Consider the following 16,686-nt stretch of genomic DNA (forward strand, 5'->3'; position numbering starts at 1 on the left):
TATCAGTAGGAAGAATAATTGTTAAAACTCATCAAGAATGATACCTTAAATTGGGAAACTTTATCCACTTTGACCTCTTGGAAAAATCAATAAACTTCATACTGCAAGTAACATATAAAGAGTTGTTAGGAAAGTAATAGTTCGTAATATGAAACTAATGGAAAGAGACTATAAGAAGGATTAATGAAATCGTAATACTAATTCTGGACATAATGAAATAACAATGATATATATGGTTTGAATTTAAATTTGAATTCTTGAAGTATGTGTAATGTTGAATTTGATGGTTCAGTTTGAAAATCAAAACTCCATGTATTAGTTTTGTACTGCTCATGAAAATCAAAACTCCAAATTCGAGGGAAATGTGTACCCAAATTTGAAATTTGAATTTCAAAGTTAAAGCTTCCGTCGGAAGCTTGTTTACATGTGAGAGTTCAAAGAAGTACATTTAGCTGTAGTATTATTGGAAAGCATGATGACAAGAGATTTATTCTTTGCAACTTTGAGGGTAAAAGGTTAGAAATGAGGTGAAGTTAGTATTCAAAACAGGCAGTAGGAACTATAATATACTCCCTCCGTCCCACTGGATTGTTTACATTATTTTTGGCACGCTTTTCAATACTTGTTTAAAGTATACTTCCATAATATTTTCAAAAAAAAAATCTGAAAAAAAGTTTCATGTTTAAACTTTTATTCAAAAAAAAATTAAGAAAAAACATTATGAAACTATAATTTATTGAAGTCTCGAAATATGTATAAACAGTGTACGTAAACTATCAGCGGGACGGAGGGAGTACATTACCCTATTGGGCAAAATTCCTTGTAAGTAATGAATAACTTTTCTATTAAAGAATCATAATTACACAAAGATATATAATAAAAATATTTAATATCAATTCTTAATTTCAAAATTTAAAAAATATGTTAATTATTTTGAGAAGTACATATATACATTTTTAAAAAAAAATAAGTAACTTTCTTTTAAAAATAAGAACTGTCTTGTCCAAACGAACTCATAGTTTGGTGAAAAACGGCTCAATGCATTTCACAAGTGCACCCAATTTTAAAGTTTTTATTGTAAAACACCTCTTGTTTTTATACTACGACAAAAGTCCAACCTATCAACAAGAGAATATTTATATACCCAGACACAAATAATAGTGACCGGGTCATGAATACTGTTTTCCCGTATTTCAACCAATATGAGTCCAAATATTTTCTATTTTGCCGCTCAATATCTAATTAGAATACATTAAACTTTATTCAGCCTAATTACGAAATATTTAAATTAAATAAAACAATATTACAACACACAGTTGTCTAAGACTAACATGATTAGATGGTAAAAAGCTCCTAGAGATCATGTTAACTTATAGGTGCAACGCCAATTGACTAGATGCTCTTCTGGAAGCACCAACACGCTCTAAAGGGATGTGTTTTTTATTTTTTCTTCGCCGTGCTGTGAAATCAACTTATCTGAACGAACATCACATTTGCTCGACTCCAGTTCTGGCTTAATTTTTTGCTTCTTTCTCACTAATGGTTCAGTTGCCTTCATATCATTAGAATTTCCCTTCAGCTTCTCTTGCTTTGGCTGTTCCAATTTCGGGCCATTCACAACCATGGGGGGGACGTTAGCGATTGCATCCACTGCATTTATAACAGAGACAACCTTGTTGTCTACTGTAGTTGCACGGGAATCAGTTATCAACTTCTCTTGCGCATACTGCGACTGCACAACAGAACTAGTTTCCCCTTGACGGGTCTCCTCTGTCTTTGAACTCAACTTCCTTTTCATTTTCTCCTGACTCTGAAGAATTAAAGAGAAAGCAATTATAACCAATAAATAAGTATCATCATCAACTTCTAATATAGTTAACAGCATTTTCTATTTGCATGCAAGGGCAATACAAACAAACTAATTCACATCACCATCTCCACATGTATTCTTCTTCTTATGATGACGGTTCTTGGCTGTTTAACAACTAGGGTTTTTATGCAAGGTTTCCTAAAATTGTAGATATTAGACTCCTTATATTTCACGGATAGGGCTGTCAAAAAAAATCGAAAAAACCGATATTCGTCCGAAAAATCCGTATCCGTATCCGAGAAAAAGCGGATATTATCCGTATCCAAGAAAAAGCCGATATTATCCGTATCCGAATTCGGGATATTCGAATCCGAAACTAAATACATATATGATATTTAAATTATATAAATATATAATTACATATAATTTAAAATTTATTTTTTTAGTTTACAGTGTATGTAAATGTATTAAATAATACGTTTATACAAATTTTATATAATTGCACACATACTTTATACATATATAAATATATTATTTGTATTTAATCGTAGAAAATGTTCTATAATCATCGTCAAAACGGCAGGGGCAACAAAAAAATTCAAAAAATCCGATATTCGTCTGAAATATCCGCATTCGTATCCGAAAAAAAACGGATATTATCTGTATCCGAAATAAAGCGGATATTATCCATATTCGAATCCGATGATTGCGGATGCGGATACGGATATAGGCATATCCGTATCTGAATTATCCGTTTGACAGCCCTATAATCACGGAAAATGTTATTGTCCTAAAAACAAACACTGGTTTCAAGAAAATATAATATTTTTCGAGGAAATTTCCTTCAAAAAATGTTAAGAATCCCTCGGAAAACACTTCACCCATTAAGGGGAAAACATTTTCCAAATTTGAACATTTCCTAGCCACTTTTATAAATATTTTCACACTAGTCAGATGACGGAAAATATTTTCCCAAAATTTATTTTCCGTAAAAATATTTTCTGAGACTTCCATTTCCGGAAAAATATTTCCCAAAATCAAATTGTTTCTTTGACAAACAAACGGAGGCTTATTGTAGAATACACCATATGCCTACACTACATAAAAATAAATATCCTGAAATATAACTGACATATACTCCCTTCATCTCATTTTATGTGTTTTCTTTTAACTAATATGTGGTCAAATTGACCAAGTTTTGACCGATAATTACAACAATTTTATGTATTATTTTAAAAAAATAAAATATACATTTGACAGAGAATTAGATAAATTTTCTAATGATACTAGTTTTAGAATTTATTTAATTATATATTATGCCTAATTTGCAGTCAAAATTTTAAATAATTTGACTATAGACTAGTCAAAACATGACACATAATATGAGATGAAGGGAGTAAAAGATAAAACAATTTTCAGAACATGGGCCTATAATTAGTTATACAAGGAAAACAACTCTTTGGAGCCTCTTACATCAAACTTAAAAAAGATGTATTTTGCAAATTATGGATTTTTTTGATCTCTTGACCCCTACTTTGAAAGTATTTGATCTCAACTTCATAAAGTACCAAGTTCCCATTCGTGAAGGATAGGTCTGCGCTAGTTCTACTGCTACAAGTGTCATGTGCGATACTACCTACTTTAAGTTGCTTGATTGGTTTATCTTGGCAAGTCATTTCGTACGGATTCAAATTTACCAATGAAATTGTAATTACAAGGAAATCAGATAATGTATTTGGACAGCATATTGGTATTAACTTTCTATAAGAAGTGTAAGTAACCAAGGATGGAGTTGGTAATTAACTTCCCGTATTGTGTGGGTATTAAAACTTCCATGGAACTTGCAGTTCCTTCGTCAATGTTAACCAAACAACTTAGTAATCTACTAATAGGTGTTTGCACTTACTGGTATTTAGATATGAAACCAAGTAACCTCTAAGTGATTCTCATAAACCTATCTAAAAAAATAACGGTTCCTGTAAGCTGCTAGCCCTAGTGAACAGGCAGGAAGTTTTGAAGCTACTGATGCTATTTTGGTGTGACACCAAAAGTTACACCAAATTTGGTGTCACTAATTTTTAGAGTTTTTGTATATTCCCATTTTGCCCTTGTACTCTTTAAATAAAACAAATTTGTTCCATTTGTATCCCACCACTTTATTACTTTTAACCTTACTTTTGTACTTAACTCTTAGTAATAAAATAATCTATATAGTACAAGAATGATGTAAAATTGTTGATGGGTTGGAGTTGAATTTGAGAATAGTGTAGTTTTTACACTATTTTGGTGTAAAAATTACACCAAAATAGTGTAATGGGTTGGTGATGCCCTAATGAAGTCATTCATTTTGGCATATTGTATGAGGGAGCTAACGAAGCCAATACTGATGTTGGGCACTCTAATGCCATAAATCAGAAGTGTTAACACAGACCGCTGGAATACGATCAACAAATTGACTAGTATTCACCAATACGTAACCCCAGATTACAGATGTTATTAAATGAGAGAGGAATTCACCAACGGAAAAAATACTATAGACTCAAGATATAAAAGAGGGGTGAATGCTTTCTTTTCTGACATTTCTTTTATATTGTCAATGAATTTTAAATGATTCAACCTTGTTAGTTTAGTCTACACTCTACGCAAGCCAATATTTCTCTCCTGCATGAGGTCTGTTACAAAGTATCTAAACTATGAATATATTCACCTTTACTTATTTGTGATTTGGGAGCTCTAATGTAGAAAGAATAAAGAAATAGATCAAGAATCCACCTGATATTCAAATACTTAACAAAAAGAATTATATTATTTCCAGATAAATTAATTGGTCAAATTCCAAGCATCCTTCTTTAGACGAATTGCTGGTATCTGACAGTTAAAAATCATATCCTAATTTCAATAATATAATGCATAATAAAGGACAATTTGCAGTTCATTTTTGTAGCCATATCAGTGCATCGGAGAGTAGGCTACTGATGTTGGAGGACACAGTGGTGGACGGGGCCAATAACCTTTCACACTAGGACAATTTTTATACTTTGGAGAACAAGGACACCTTGAACCGTTTATTCAGCATAGCAGGGACTTCACGATTTGGCAATATGACTGTTCATAAGTGCCTGCTACCTCATGCACTGAATTGACAAGAAACAACTGATGAGCATGCAATACTAAATTGATTCCAGGTTTCTCAACATCAACGGTATTCAGCTTCTTCCATTGCTAGCCTCACTAGTTGAGGCATGTAACACATGTGATTAATAAACCAACTCTACTCCTTGGGTCACTGATCTGAGGGCTTCTTATCTTAAGCTATGCAGTTCTTCCAGTCATTTCAGTGTTTAGAAACACTGAGGCTTATCTTATGCTCTTACAAGAGGACACTCGTGTCAGTAAACAGTCTGAAGACTCATTTGTGTTATAGTTCAACCTACAGTTTAGGGTCCTTATCCAACAGTTTCTATACTTGGATTGTTCTTATTCTCATGTTACTTGACTCCAATTTAATGAAATATAAACTGTATTCTATTTTCAGAAACTTTTTATCCCCTTCTTTCAACTTCATGAGTAACCTTAAAAATACAAATATACACATAAAGTTCACTGATTGCTATACCTTGTGCACAGCGTGCATTGCTTTCTTTCTATCTTTGGCCTTACATATAGCACGTTTAATGCCATGGTTGTCCATAAAGCCTTTCGGCCATAGTTCTGCAAGCTGCAAAAGAAACAGAAAAAACTTTCAACAATAGATTTAGCAGCCTTTAAAATGGACAAGTGGAAAATATCGAAGCATTCACAATGACCGAAATAAATTCAATTGAATGCAGAGCTGAAGGGAATCCAACAAATCCAGCTTCTATAAAGAACTGACGATAAATATGATTTCTACGCATACAATGTTACTAGATTAATATTTCATTAAAGCTAGAACCTAAAGCAATTATGGTTACAAAAGGTGATCAAAATAAATACTTGTATTTGGGTATAGTGCAAGTACTGAACATTCCCAAATGCATTTGGGGCAGAATTGGAAGAATCAGACCTAAACCGAAAACAGAAAGGGAATACCTCTGCATAAAGCTTGTGTGCATGAAGCCCTGGATCTTCCTCCATCCCCTAGAACAATATGATGAAGTACATATAAAATACACGGAAACGTAATGTAAACAAGGGTCAGGCTCCTCTTAGAACCCTTAGCCTAAGAACCCTTAGAACCTAAACATCTTAGGTAAGAGTTCATCTGCAGAACTTTGCCTTATTTGTTAGGGTTCTGCAGCAGAATTCCGCAATTATATTTTGAAAACATTTTTAAGCATACACAACCACGCAAAAAACATGTATATAGGTTTAGATCATGATACTCTATTTAAAATTTAGGGTTTTGCACCAGAATTTGCCTTGTATTGTAATGGTTCTAAGGTCCTATTTTAAGGATTGGTTCTAAGTTGAGCGCACCCCATGTAAATAAATCTTTATATGTGAGTAACAAACTCATATAGTACTTCAATGTAAAAATCGTAAAGGTCGCAGATCTTGTCCTCTAATGCATCATCCATGCTAAACTTTCTTTTAAGGACTTCTTTATCTGCAGCAACATTTTCTTGAAAGTCATCAGATGCTCCACCTGTTTGCTCGAGAGCCTGAAGATGAGATAATTTGCACTCGAGATTATTTGGAAGATTAATAACATTACTTAAAAAATTAGGCACAATAGTCCAGCAGCCAAATACTAACAAATTTCCCTGATCAATTCTTTTACCATATCTAGTACACAGTAGTCAGAACTAAGAAAACGGAGGCTCGTAAGCGCTGATTGGAGTCATACCTTGGATTTGATCAAAGGGACACGAACTTTAACCATCTCACTAATCTCTTTCTTTATCTGCTGGAACCTAGAAGTTCTCTCCTGCTTTGCTGACAATCCCATGTCACTGAGGACTTTTAAATTTCTCTGCAGCGATAACATTTTGCATCAAGTCATTAAAATTTCCATTAGTGGAAGAGCGATGTTCAAATCATTACTTAAACAACTAAGGTTGAATGCACTGATTAATAGTCTTAAGCTAGTGGAAGGGGATGGTAGACTTGGGTAAAAACAGCACGGCTGCTGCATCACTTTTTCAACCCCACCAGATATAAATCCAATCCAACTATTGGTAAAAATTACATCGGGTGAAATTTAGAACTACGGTGCATCTTGGGTACCAGGCCCTGCAATTACTTTTGACAAAATTATATTCTACTGGCTCACATGCTGAATGTAAGCTGACTACTCGTTGCTATTGTGGATTAGATGTACCAGTGTGGACATCAACCAACTCAATATTCACTGGTGAAGGTTCACAGCGTATCCACTCTATGAAGTAATTAAATGTTGTTTGCATTCTTACTTTGATAAATTTTTGTAAATGCCAATTTGACTGATTTGGGTTTACTGTGGCATTTTTGCTTGGTAAAGTTTTCAAAGGTGGCGACAAAAATTATAAGGGAGCAGGAGAGTGTAATCAAAAGGGTAAAGTGAGAATGCTGGATTTCAATAAGCCAAAATCTTACAATTATATTATTGTATAAAAAACACAGAAATTTACCTTAATTATTATTATTACTTATTAGCGAAGTAGGGAGAATTCTCTTGTCATGTTGATTTCCTTCATTATTGATTAAATGTTGACTACATAAACAATTGTTATATTGTAAATGAATTAAGGCTTATGCCTTCATTATTTAATAAAATGAAAGTTTGAGATTATTTTATCATAAAAAGCAGCAATACATGCAGAGCCCGTTTTGAGAGCTCTCAAAAATCGCAAGTAGCTTAAAATGGGATGCTTAATAAGTGCCTCACAACCAAGTCAAAGCCATGTGTGTATAGACAAATCATGGTACAAAATCAAGCCCTTTTTTCCTGCTAAGTGAAATCAAACCTTTATAATGCATAACTAATCTAGATGCCAGTATTATATCTATATATATATATATATATTTTTATATTTATATATCCCCCATTTATTTGTTTCAACAGAGCAGGAGAGTAGATCTAACACAGAGTCCATGCTGTAGTTCTTCAAAACAGTTGCAAATATTACCTTTAGTGTCCTCAGTTGTATTAGGTGGCCAACTATGCTCATTAAACGGTTAAGCAAATCCTTTGATATTTTTCCTTGGGTTGAATGCTACAAATATCCAAGCATATGAATTTAGTACTTATGACATATGGATAACAAAGCCAATAAAATAATGGGGGTGACTGAGAGAAAGGAAAACAAATAAATGTCAAGAAATACAGTTCAAATCAGCATAAACCATCATCTATATATAAGAACTGTCATGTTAGCTAGTCTTAGTACCGCTAGTCTGGCAATTTTAGCAAGTTTAGGCTTTATTTCCGGAGGCATCCTTCTTTTGCTGGTCTGAGCCAAGTTATCAGCATCTGAAGCCTCTGTACTTGGAGGTCTTGCTGTCGTGACATGTATATGAAAAGCAAAATATCATCAGCTCTCGACATTATCATCCTTAAAAGTTTTTATTTACTAACTGGTTACGGAACATACATTCAGTAACCATCTGCTCCAACTCCTTGATGGCTTTTTCAAGCATTGTTGTTTTTGATTTAACACTAGAAACCTCCTTCCTCTGGACGTGTGGAACCTTCTGCACGGTTTATTTAGAAATTTTTATGTAACAAAAATTAGAGAGATTTCATAGAGAAAGTAACTACGACATGCTCACAGGTATGTAGATGTGTTCATTTTTAAGTGCTGCAAACAAAAGAGTCATTAGAAAAACAGGTGATTCAAGTACTTTTTCTGATAATATTCCTCATTTTTAATCAATATATAAGAGGAAAGAAAAAGAAAGGTAAGGAGGTAGCAATCTAATAAATAATATCAAGCCATATGTGAAGCATTGCTCAGACGATATTTTAGATTATTTCTAATTCTGCTGATTCACCAAATGGCTTTAGTCATATACTTACCGAAGATATCAATTCCTTGCAACACCTTCACAAGTCAGAAATAAAAACAAAAAAAAAGAAGTGAAAAAATACTGGTTAGGCAATCACCGTCCTAAGAATAATAAGACACTGATTTATGTTACCGTGCAGGTAGCAGCTGAGGCAATAACAAATAACAACCCAGTCGAGAGCTAATATTACATTACAAAGAGAAGTCTGATGATACCCAAATTGGCAGATGTGGTCCAGCGATGCATTTAAGCCCCCAACAATAGTAACAAAGACAAAAAAACCTCAAACTAAAAGGAGATTAATATTGACTATAATATCAAATTTGCATGCATTGCATTAAAAATTAATCAACGTAGAACAAAATCAAGCCCAAACAACAATTTCAAACAATGCAATGCATATAATTACAAAACGGGAATCCCTTAATATCACTGGGTGCATAAACTCGAGTATTTCTAAATTAACATAGGATGATCAACCTTTGTTGATATACAAATACTAATGCAAGTCGAAATAATTGAGACCTTTAAGTGAGGACAATATTCAAAATATAGAACTAATTATGAATCCTAAAATTTCTTCTATAAACCGTAAGCTTCTATGAGATCTAAATATTTTTTGAGCTGCCTGACATTAAAAAAATTATGTTTTCCTACTTTATACTTTATGGTATGTCACATCATGCACCATATCTATATATAGATGGAAGTTCAGAGCACCAGTATCATAAGTTGAGGTCTTTCGAGTAATGCTATTCTGCACCTTATTTGAGGCCAGACGTGATAGAGTATGTTATTTACTTATTTAAATTAAAAGCATTATATATATATATGAAATTAAACCATCTGCATATATTCATTGGTCATTTAAGTATGATACTTTAGACGATGCCTAAGCAACAAGGCAATAAGATCTGGACAGGTGTTTAAAAAGACTCTATGAAGATAGGATAGGAAGAGTTTCGGGGCTTTAGGTGTCTACGAAAGGGTTAAGCTATGTGTACTCATTTAAGGTTCTAAAAATTATTAGGCGGGTCTAGGTAGCTAAGGTTTTTTCTAGAAATTACTTGAATACAAACTGGATGCATTTTGGTATAATCATATAAATATATACTTATCATAATGATTTTCTGTAGATTTAATTTATCATGTAAAATCATTTATTGATTACTATAGATTAGTTATTAACTTATACTACACTAAAATAATGTTATTCTAGTATAAATACAATTATATACTTTGATATTATAGGGACAACGTTGGGTCTAGGCGAGGTGTAAAAAAAATATAATCAGCATGGCACCTTGTAGTGATAAACCCGAGGATTAATCAGACTAATCAGTGATTTTTAGAATGCTTATATTGAAGGATCGCAACATGTGAAAATCCATTGATACTTGGTGTGAAATATCAACTTTCTGTGCTTGCTTATAATATATTATATGATCTCAGATAACAATATCAATTAAGCACCACAGAATGATCTTCAAGATAAATTGTAATAACTTTTAAATAGGACAAGAGATGTTTTATAAAATTACTCACCGTAGCTTGCATAGGGTTCCTACCGTCAGAAAAGATGCTATCAGATTGTTCATGAATTCTGTTTTTTTCCCCCTGTTGAGCGGATTGCCCTACATCTTCACCACTGCCCAATGATATTCCGTATTGGGGTTTACATTGCGGAGAAGAGATATTTCCATTTATCAACTGATTTGACATATCAAAAATTGCATTTCCATCTTTCAATTTGCTACCATGGTTCTTTGCTGGGAGGACTCCGGCCTTGGCTTTTCCACCCTTCTCCTCTGTTAAGGGCTCACCACTTGTAACTCTCGATGAGGACTGATATAAAGCACTTTTCATAGTCACAGATTTCTTTTTAACATTGATTCCTGAAGAGCCTGACTGATTCTGAACTATCATCTCTTCGCTATTTACAGTTGGGAGAGCCACAACAAGAGTTGGATATGTAGAGTTTTTCTCCGTTGAAGTCGAAGACCTTACAGCAGCTTTCTTCCCTGCCAAATGTTTATTTGGAGCATTTCCTTCATCACTCCCCCCAGGAACTTTTGCCATGTCTTTCCTTTTCCGCTTCTTTTGTTGTTGGTGTGGTGATGTGGTAGGCTCATTTCTAATAGAAAAGAAAACAGAGTTAGGAGAAGAGAACAAAAAAATTTTAAGAAAGTCAAAACATCATCCAGAGGAAGAAAAAACTCAAAGTCAGTCAATTAAGATAGGCCTATGTGACTCTCAACTACATAGTTAAATACAATTCTATAATGCTCTGAAACGTTTAAGGATTTTAATACATGATTTTCCAAATGAAAAATATAAATAAATATGTCTAGATACATGTCCTAGATAAAACATACACAAAATAAAAACACATACTTTGTCACTTGTGAGCAAATAATAGGTCTAGATACATGTCCTAGATAAAACATACACAAAAAACAACATATACTTTGTCACTTATGAGCAAATCCGATTTGTCACGTGACTTCTGTGATAAAACCTAATTTGTGCAAATGTAAAAATACAAGATAAATAAAAAGAACGATTAAGTAGCAGCCAGAGTACATATCCAAACCAACACACATATATAACCTATCCAGACTGTTCAGAATTTAACTGCTACCAATCTAGAGCTACTTTGACTTGAATACTGGATTATTATTCATAGGGTTTGAGTGATGCCGTGCAATGCTATTAGTTTGCAAGTTACTGGATAATAAGTTATGATCAGGCTTCAATGTAAGATGGACCTGTCATGTAATCTTAGGAGTTAGGATACCCGTATCTGATACACTGAATCCTAAATTTGACAAGGACAAGGACCAAGGATGCAAGTGCAGCAGTTTGAGAGCAATAGCCTCGCAAAACTGTTACATAACTATCCCAAAATCTTTAGGTGTTGGGGAAAGCTACTATTTAAAATCTATATGTTTAATACCCCTTGCAAGCCTATGTTGAAATTGACCTGAAATCCCATTTAGGAACTCAAGAATATATCACTAGGAGCTCATTTATTGGAAAAATATGAAACCTTGGTGTTCAAATAACATTCATAATATACAGGCACTCAATCTCAAGACCTCTCCAAATACTGGGATTCTGATACCAGGATATCTGACCAACTCTCTCCAAACCTTACTGTATTGGGGACTAGTACATCTTTAACAAAAACTAAGACGTCCAGTGTCCAATTCTTTAAAAAAACAACTAAGAAGAAACTCTATACACAAGTAATGCATCATAACCTTATCAAGCATGTAATATTATAATATATGATGGTTATTATGTTCATTATTAGCAGTTTTTATAGAATATATAAAACTTAGTTTAGTTGATACAAATCAGTAAATTTTCATGTCATGAATAATCGCTCCGAAAAAGTATACAAGAGCAGGTAACTTGGTTAAGCTGAAGCAATTCACAGGAGGCACCTAAACATGTGCATAGTTTGAAAACTGAGCATGCCACTGGATGAAACTACAGCATTCATACACATAACACATGCACATTATTTAAAACAATTGCATATTATAATTTACAGCCTAACAATAAATGGCCAGGTAGCTTTCTTTTATAGGTTCTGGATTTCTCCGAACATAACCCTATGTGCTCTATTTTTCTTTTTTTCCTTTTTTCCCACTACCTCCACTAAAGATGAGCACATATTAATTTACATAGTAGAAATTGTCTGCATCCAAAAAAAATGATATCAACAAAACAAATAAAGAAGTGGACTACCAAGTTTGGGGTTTGACTTAAGAACAGTAAAAAATTAAAGAGCCTTAAGGTCATGAACTCTATTGACCTTCATCCTTAACTCCGCTAAACCTGCATATGATAACAGTGGCAATTTAGTAAAGGAGGGGTGGTTAAGTTCAGGGATGGTACAGACTACGAAATGTTACTGGATGTCTAGCATGAACCTTTTAGGTAGAGGTCATGGGTCTATTAAGAACCTAAGTTTACTTTATATCCCTGGATCAATAGAAAGAAGTGGCAGTTCTATAGAAAGATGTTGTATAATACTGGTAGTACAAGGTATAACATGGGGTGCTTAACATTGACCTTTTAGGCCAACTACCTCCTTGTTAGCATTTGGCAATTTAATATTATTTACGTTCTAAAGCACTGAAATAGCAATATAGGTTTGAGGAATACATCTCCTTCATCAACGAGTACTAGTTTAATGCTTAAATTATTCTTGTGACCAAAGAAATGAACTGTTTAAATTCCATTTTTTAAAGTCTACTAAGGCTACTGTTTTAGGATCAAGTCTTGTTCGTGTTAAATCACACATACCGGTCCAAACCTTGTTGGTCATGTTTTTCTGTTATGACCATGTGAAGATAATAGCAACACTTTATAAAAAGGATTAATGTCTGAAAATTTTCAAATGAATAGCATAAAGATTGTGAGATACTAACATGCGCTCCAATTTCCCGCGGTTAACAAAAAACCCGTCATGCTTTATTGCTGAGTTATCGACCTGGAAATATTCATCCTGCATCATTAATAATATTTGCTTTTTAGAAAGGTACAGTTGGCTGAACTTGGTTCTGGTCATTGCCCATTCTCTTTATCAACAACAACTGATGCTACACAAGTCCATGTACTACAAAGTGCGGAGAAAAAATTGTGAATACTAACCAGTTCAGCATCATCTATGAAAGAATCTTCAGTGTCGTATTCATCATCGTCAGGAACATCATTTAGATCTTCCTCATCACTACTATTCTTTCCCTGGAAAATTCATGGTATCAATTTATAGCATTTGAGGGCATAGCATGATATAGAACGCATTGCTCATGTATTGTGCATACAGATTCCTCATAGATACTTATGCTGATTAACTACGCCAAAGCTAGTACATAGGAAATAAAACATATAATAACATACGCACTTACCATATATAACCGCTCAATCTTCTCAATTACAGCACTGAACCGACTTGCAGGGGGTGCATCATTGGCATCATCTTCAGGAGGCTGTCCCTGCAAAACCAAATTCAAGTAACAATGAAGTTGTTCGCAGTATAGCATATCTTCAACAACTTTTTCTCACATACAGACACTTGTGGTAGAAAAAGGAATTTTGATATTACACAAAAGATATGCTTTAAAGATGTAAAGATATAAAGATAGGTCATTAATTCTAATTAGAGTTAATGGAAATTTACTATCACACGAAAGAATATGCTTCAAAATAAGATAAAAAGATTGGATCATAAATTCTAGTCAGAATTAAAAACACTCAAAAGTGGAGATTGGACGCGAGAAGGATTCACCAAATTAGAAGTGACAAAGCCTCACACGATAACATAGACAAAACCCAAAAATCACAGAGAAGCTCAGTTGACGTAAATATGCTTAGTTTAATGAGATTTTATCGTTTCAAAGAGACGTATTCAATTTTATCGAGATTTGACAAGGTTCTTAACCAACCGGAAGTTAACATCATTCCGAAACCAGCACTCATAAAACCCAAAATCACCACCCGTAATCCAAACACTCAAAACTACCATACAACACATTAAATTATCACGTAAATTCACATAACACACCAATTCAATTCATAGAAATTACAAAAACACAACAGATCACATTTTTGGAAATAAAAGAATTCAGTTAAACCAACCAAAATCCAGAATTCAATCGAAGTTTCCACAAATTCAACTCCAAAACACATAAAAATAAAATAACACGATTGACAAGAAATACTGACCGGATCAACGGGAGGCTCGACAACAGGTTTGTCAACAATTGGCAGCTCTTTGGCAGGAGATTTGACTTTGGAAGCAGCTCGATTAGCGTCCTTGACAAGCTTCTTCCAAGACACAATCGTCGTCTCTCCAGGCCTCAACTCAACTTGAAATCTCTGGCGGCCACCGTCGGTCAAAACCCTCGGTAATTCACTTCCGCCGGCGGCAGTGCCACTGCCTCCGCCTTCCTCCATTTATAAACCTAGGGTTTGGATAAATAGCTGTGAATTGCAGAGAGATTATATAAGAGAGATTGAATTGAATTGTAAATTCGGTTAGAGATGCGCGGGATTGTAAAGTGTGTGTGTGTCTCTGTGTGGGGTTTTTTTAATCCTGCATTTCCATTTCTCCCGACGCCTTGTTATTTTGTTTGTTTTTTTAACCATAATAATAATTTAATAGATATAATCCTCTGTGTACTAGAGTAAATTTTAGGCCATTGCAGTATTGGATTAGATTGGAGTCCAGTTCTGAATTTTACTCAGGTTGGAGCAAGTCCAATTATTTTTTTATTTAAATAAAAAAACGAAATTTCAATTCCAACTTATTCTTTGGTTAGGCTCATTTTGTGTATTAGATATGAATTTTTTTCATTCTAAATTGATATGATGCTCGGTCGACTGTTTTTTATAAAATCTGATATTCATTTCTTATACCAATGTAAAATCAGATTTAATATCTTAGCGGATGGGTTTCAGAAAGTGGAATGAGTTATCAAATTAAATTTCATTATTTTATTTTATTTATAAAATTAAATACAATCTTAAAACATATATCTTGAATATCATGTTGTTTAATCTTAATTAAATTATGCTTATTTTTATTTAATACAAGTTAGTAATATTTTATTTGTTTTAAAAATTATAAATTAATATTAAAATTTTAAATTTTTTAATCACTTATATTTAATTTTTTAGATTGTATAACAACCTAAATTCGATATATGCAATACATAAAAGTTTGATTTAATCAATGAATCAAAATTTTTTAAATTAAACATATTTTATCCCAACACCGAACCAAACACATAATATCATAAATGATTCCTCAGCCTCATATCAACTTAACACTTAACGTGATTCTTTATTCCAAACTTATACCGTTTTTTGAAACAAACGACTTCCAAAGTCTTTCTTAGAGACACAATACACTCCCACATAATCTATACTATTATATTAAAGACGAACATTAAAATTTAGTTATTGGTATTTGATCATTTAATCTAGAACCGTCAAATTAAATTGAGAATTGTTGGATATAATTTTAAAAATTATTATTCAAGTGATATATGATCAAATCTTACAAGTAACATATTATTAAAATTATAATTTATAATATATAATGATAAAAATAATCGTGCATCGTCCGGCTTATATACTAGTATTTTATAATATATTAATAGTAATTCATCCACTTTCTTTCTCTTTCTCTCTTTTTATCAACCTTTTCTAAAATTTATTATTATAATAACAATAAGTAGTGAGTATAGGAATTATTGCTAGAGTTAAAATAGAAAATGATATTATAAATCACCAAGATTCATTATTTTAAAATATTTATAAACAATCAATTAAGATATCATTGGACTTGCATTTGTATATCATGTACAATCACTGAATCACGATTCTTTTAATACTTATTAAAAATATCTTAGTTGTAATTAATTTCTTAAAATTATTAGTTTTTTTGTATTTGGTTGGTTTTCGCGTCAGTTTGGTATAATACTAGATTTGTATCAGTGTTATGCACCGGAATGAACGCGGGTTGTGTTAGCCAGATTAAAAGGAAAAAAAAATAAATCAACCCAATTAATTTGGTTTAAAAAAATTGAGTCCATTAATCGAAAAATATTTTTTTGACCCAATCCTTGTATTTATATAGGTTGCTTCAGGTTGGGCTGATTTGGACTAATTTCTTATTATATTATGCTAAAATACTCACCCCCAATAACAATTCAACATAAAATTAAAAATTATAATCCAAATTTCAACTACTAATTCCGCAAATGTAAAAATATTATAATAGTTCACAATGTCAACATCACAAAATCATTAATTTAAAGTTTAAAATTAGAGCAATTTAAAATCTATATTTAAATAACATGGTTAGTCATAATATGATATCTGACTGA

General features: G+C 32.8%; 1 protein-coding gene across 1 annotated transcript; it reads right to left on the reverse strand.

Annotated features, from left to right (window-relative positions):
* Window positions 1–1,203: 1,203 nt before the first annotated feature.
* Window positions 1,204–14,934, reverse strand: LOC141720376 (ubinuclein-1-like). Its single transcript, XM_074522752.1, has 13 exons — window positions 14,519–14,934; window positions 13,702–13,788; window positions 13,445–13,537; window positions 13,222–13,298; window positions 10,325–10,913; window positions 8,365–8,464; window positions 8,161–8,270; window positions 7,900–7,986; window positions 6,639–6,764; window positions 6,316–6,453; window positions 5,882–5,929; window positions 5,427–5,528; window positions 1,204–1,810 (listed from the first exon to the last, which is right to left on the reverse strand). Exons 1-13 carry the CDS (start codon window positions 14,747–14,749, stop codon window positions 1,424–1,426), a joined length of 2,175 nt encoding a protein of 724 aa, XP_074378853.1. The 5' UTR covers window positions 14,750–14,934; the 3' UTR covers window positions 1,204–1,423.
* Between the last annotated feature and the right edge of the window lie 1,752 nt (window positions 14,935–16,686).

This window comes from Apium graveolens, chromosome 4 (assembly GCF_009905375.1).
Source record: "Apium graveolens cultivar Ventura chromosome 4, ASM990537v1, whole genome shotgun sequence".
In the NCBI taxonomy this organism is placed as follows: Eukaryota; Viridiplantae; Streptophyta; class Magnoliopsida; order Apiales; family Apiaceae; genus Apium; species Apium graveolens.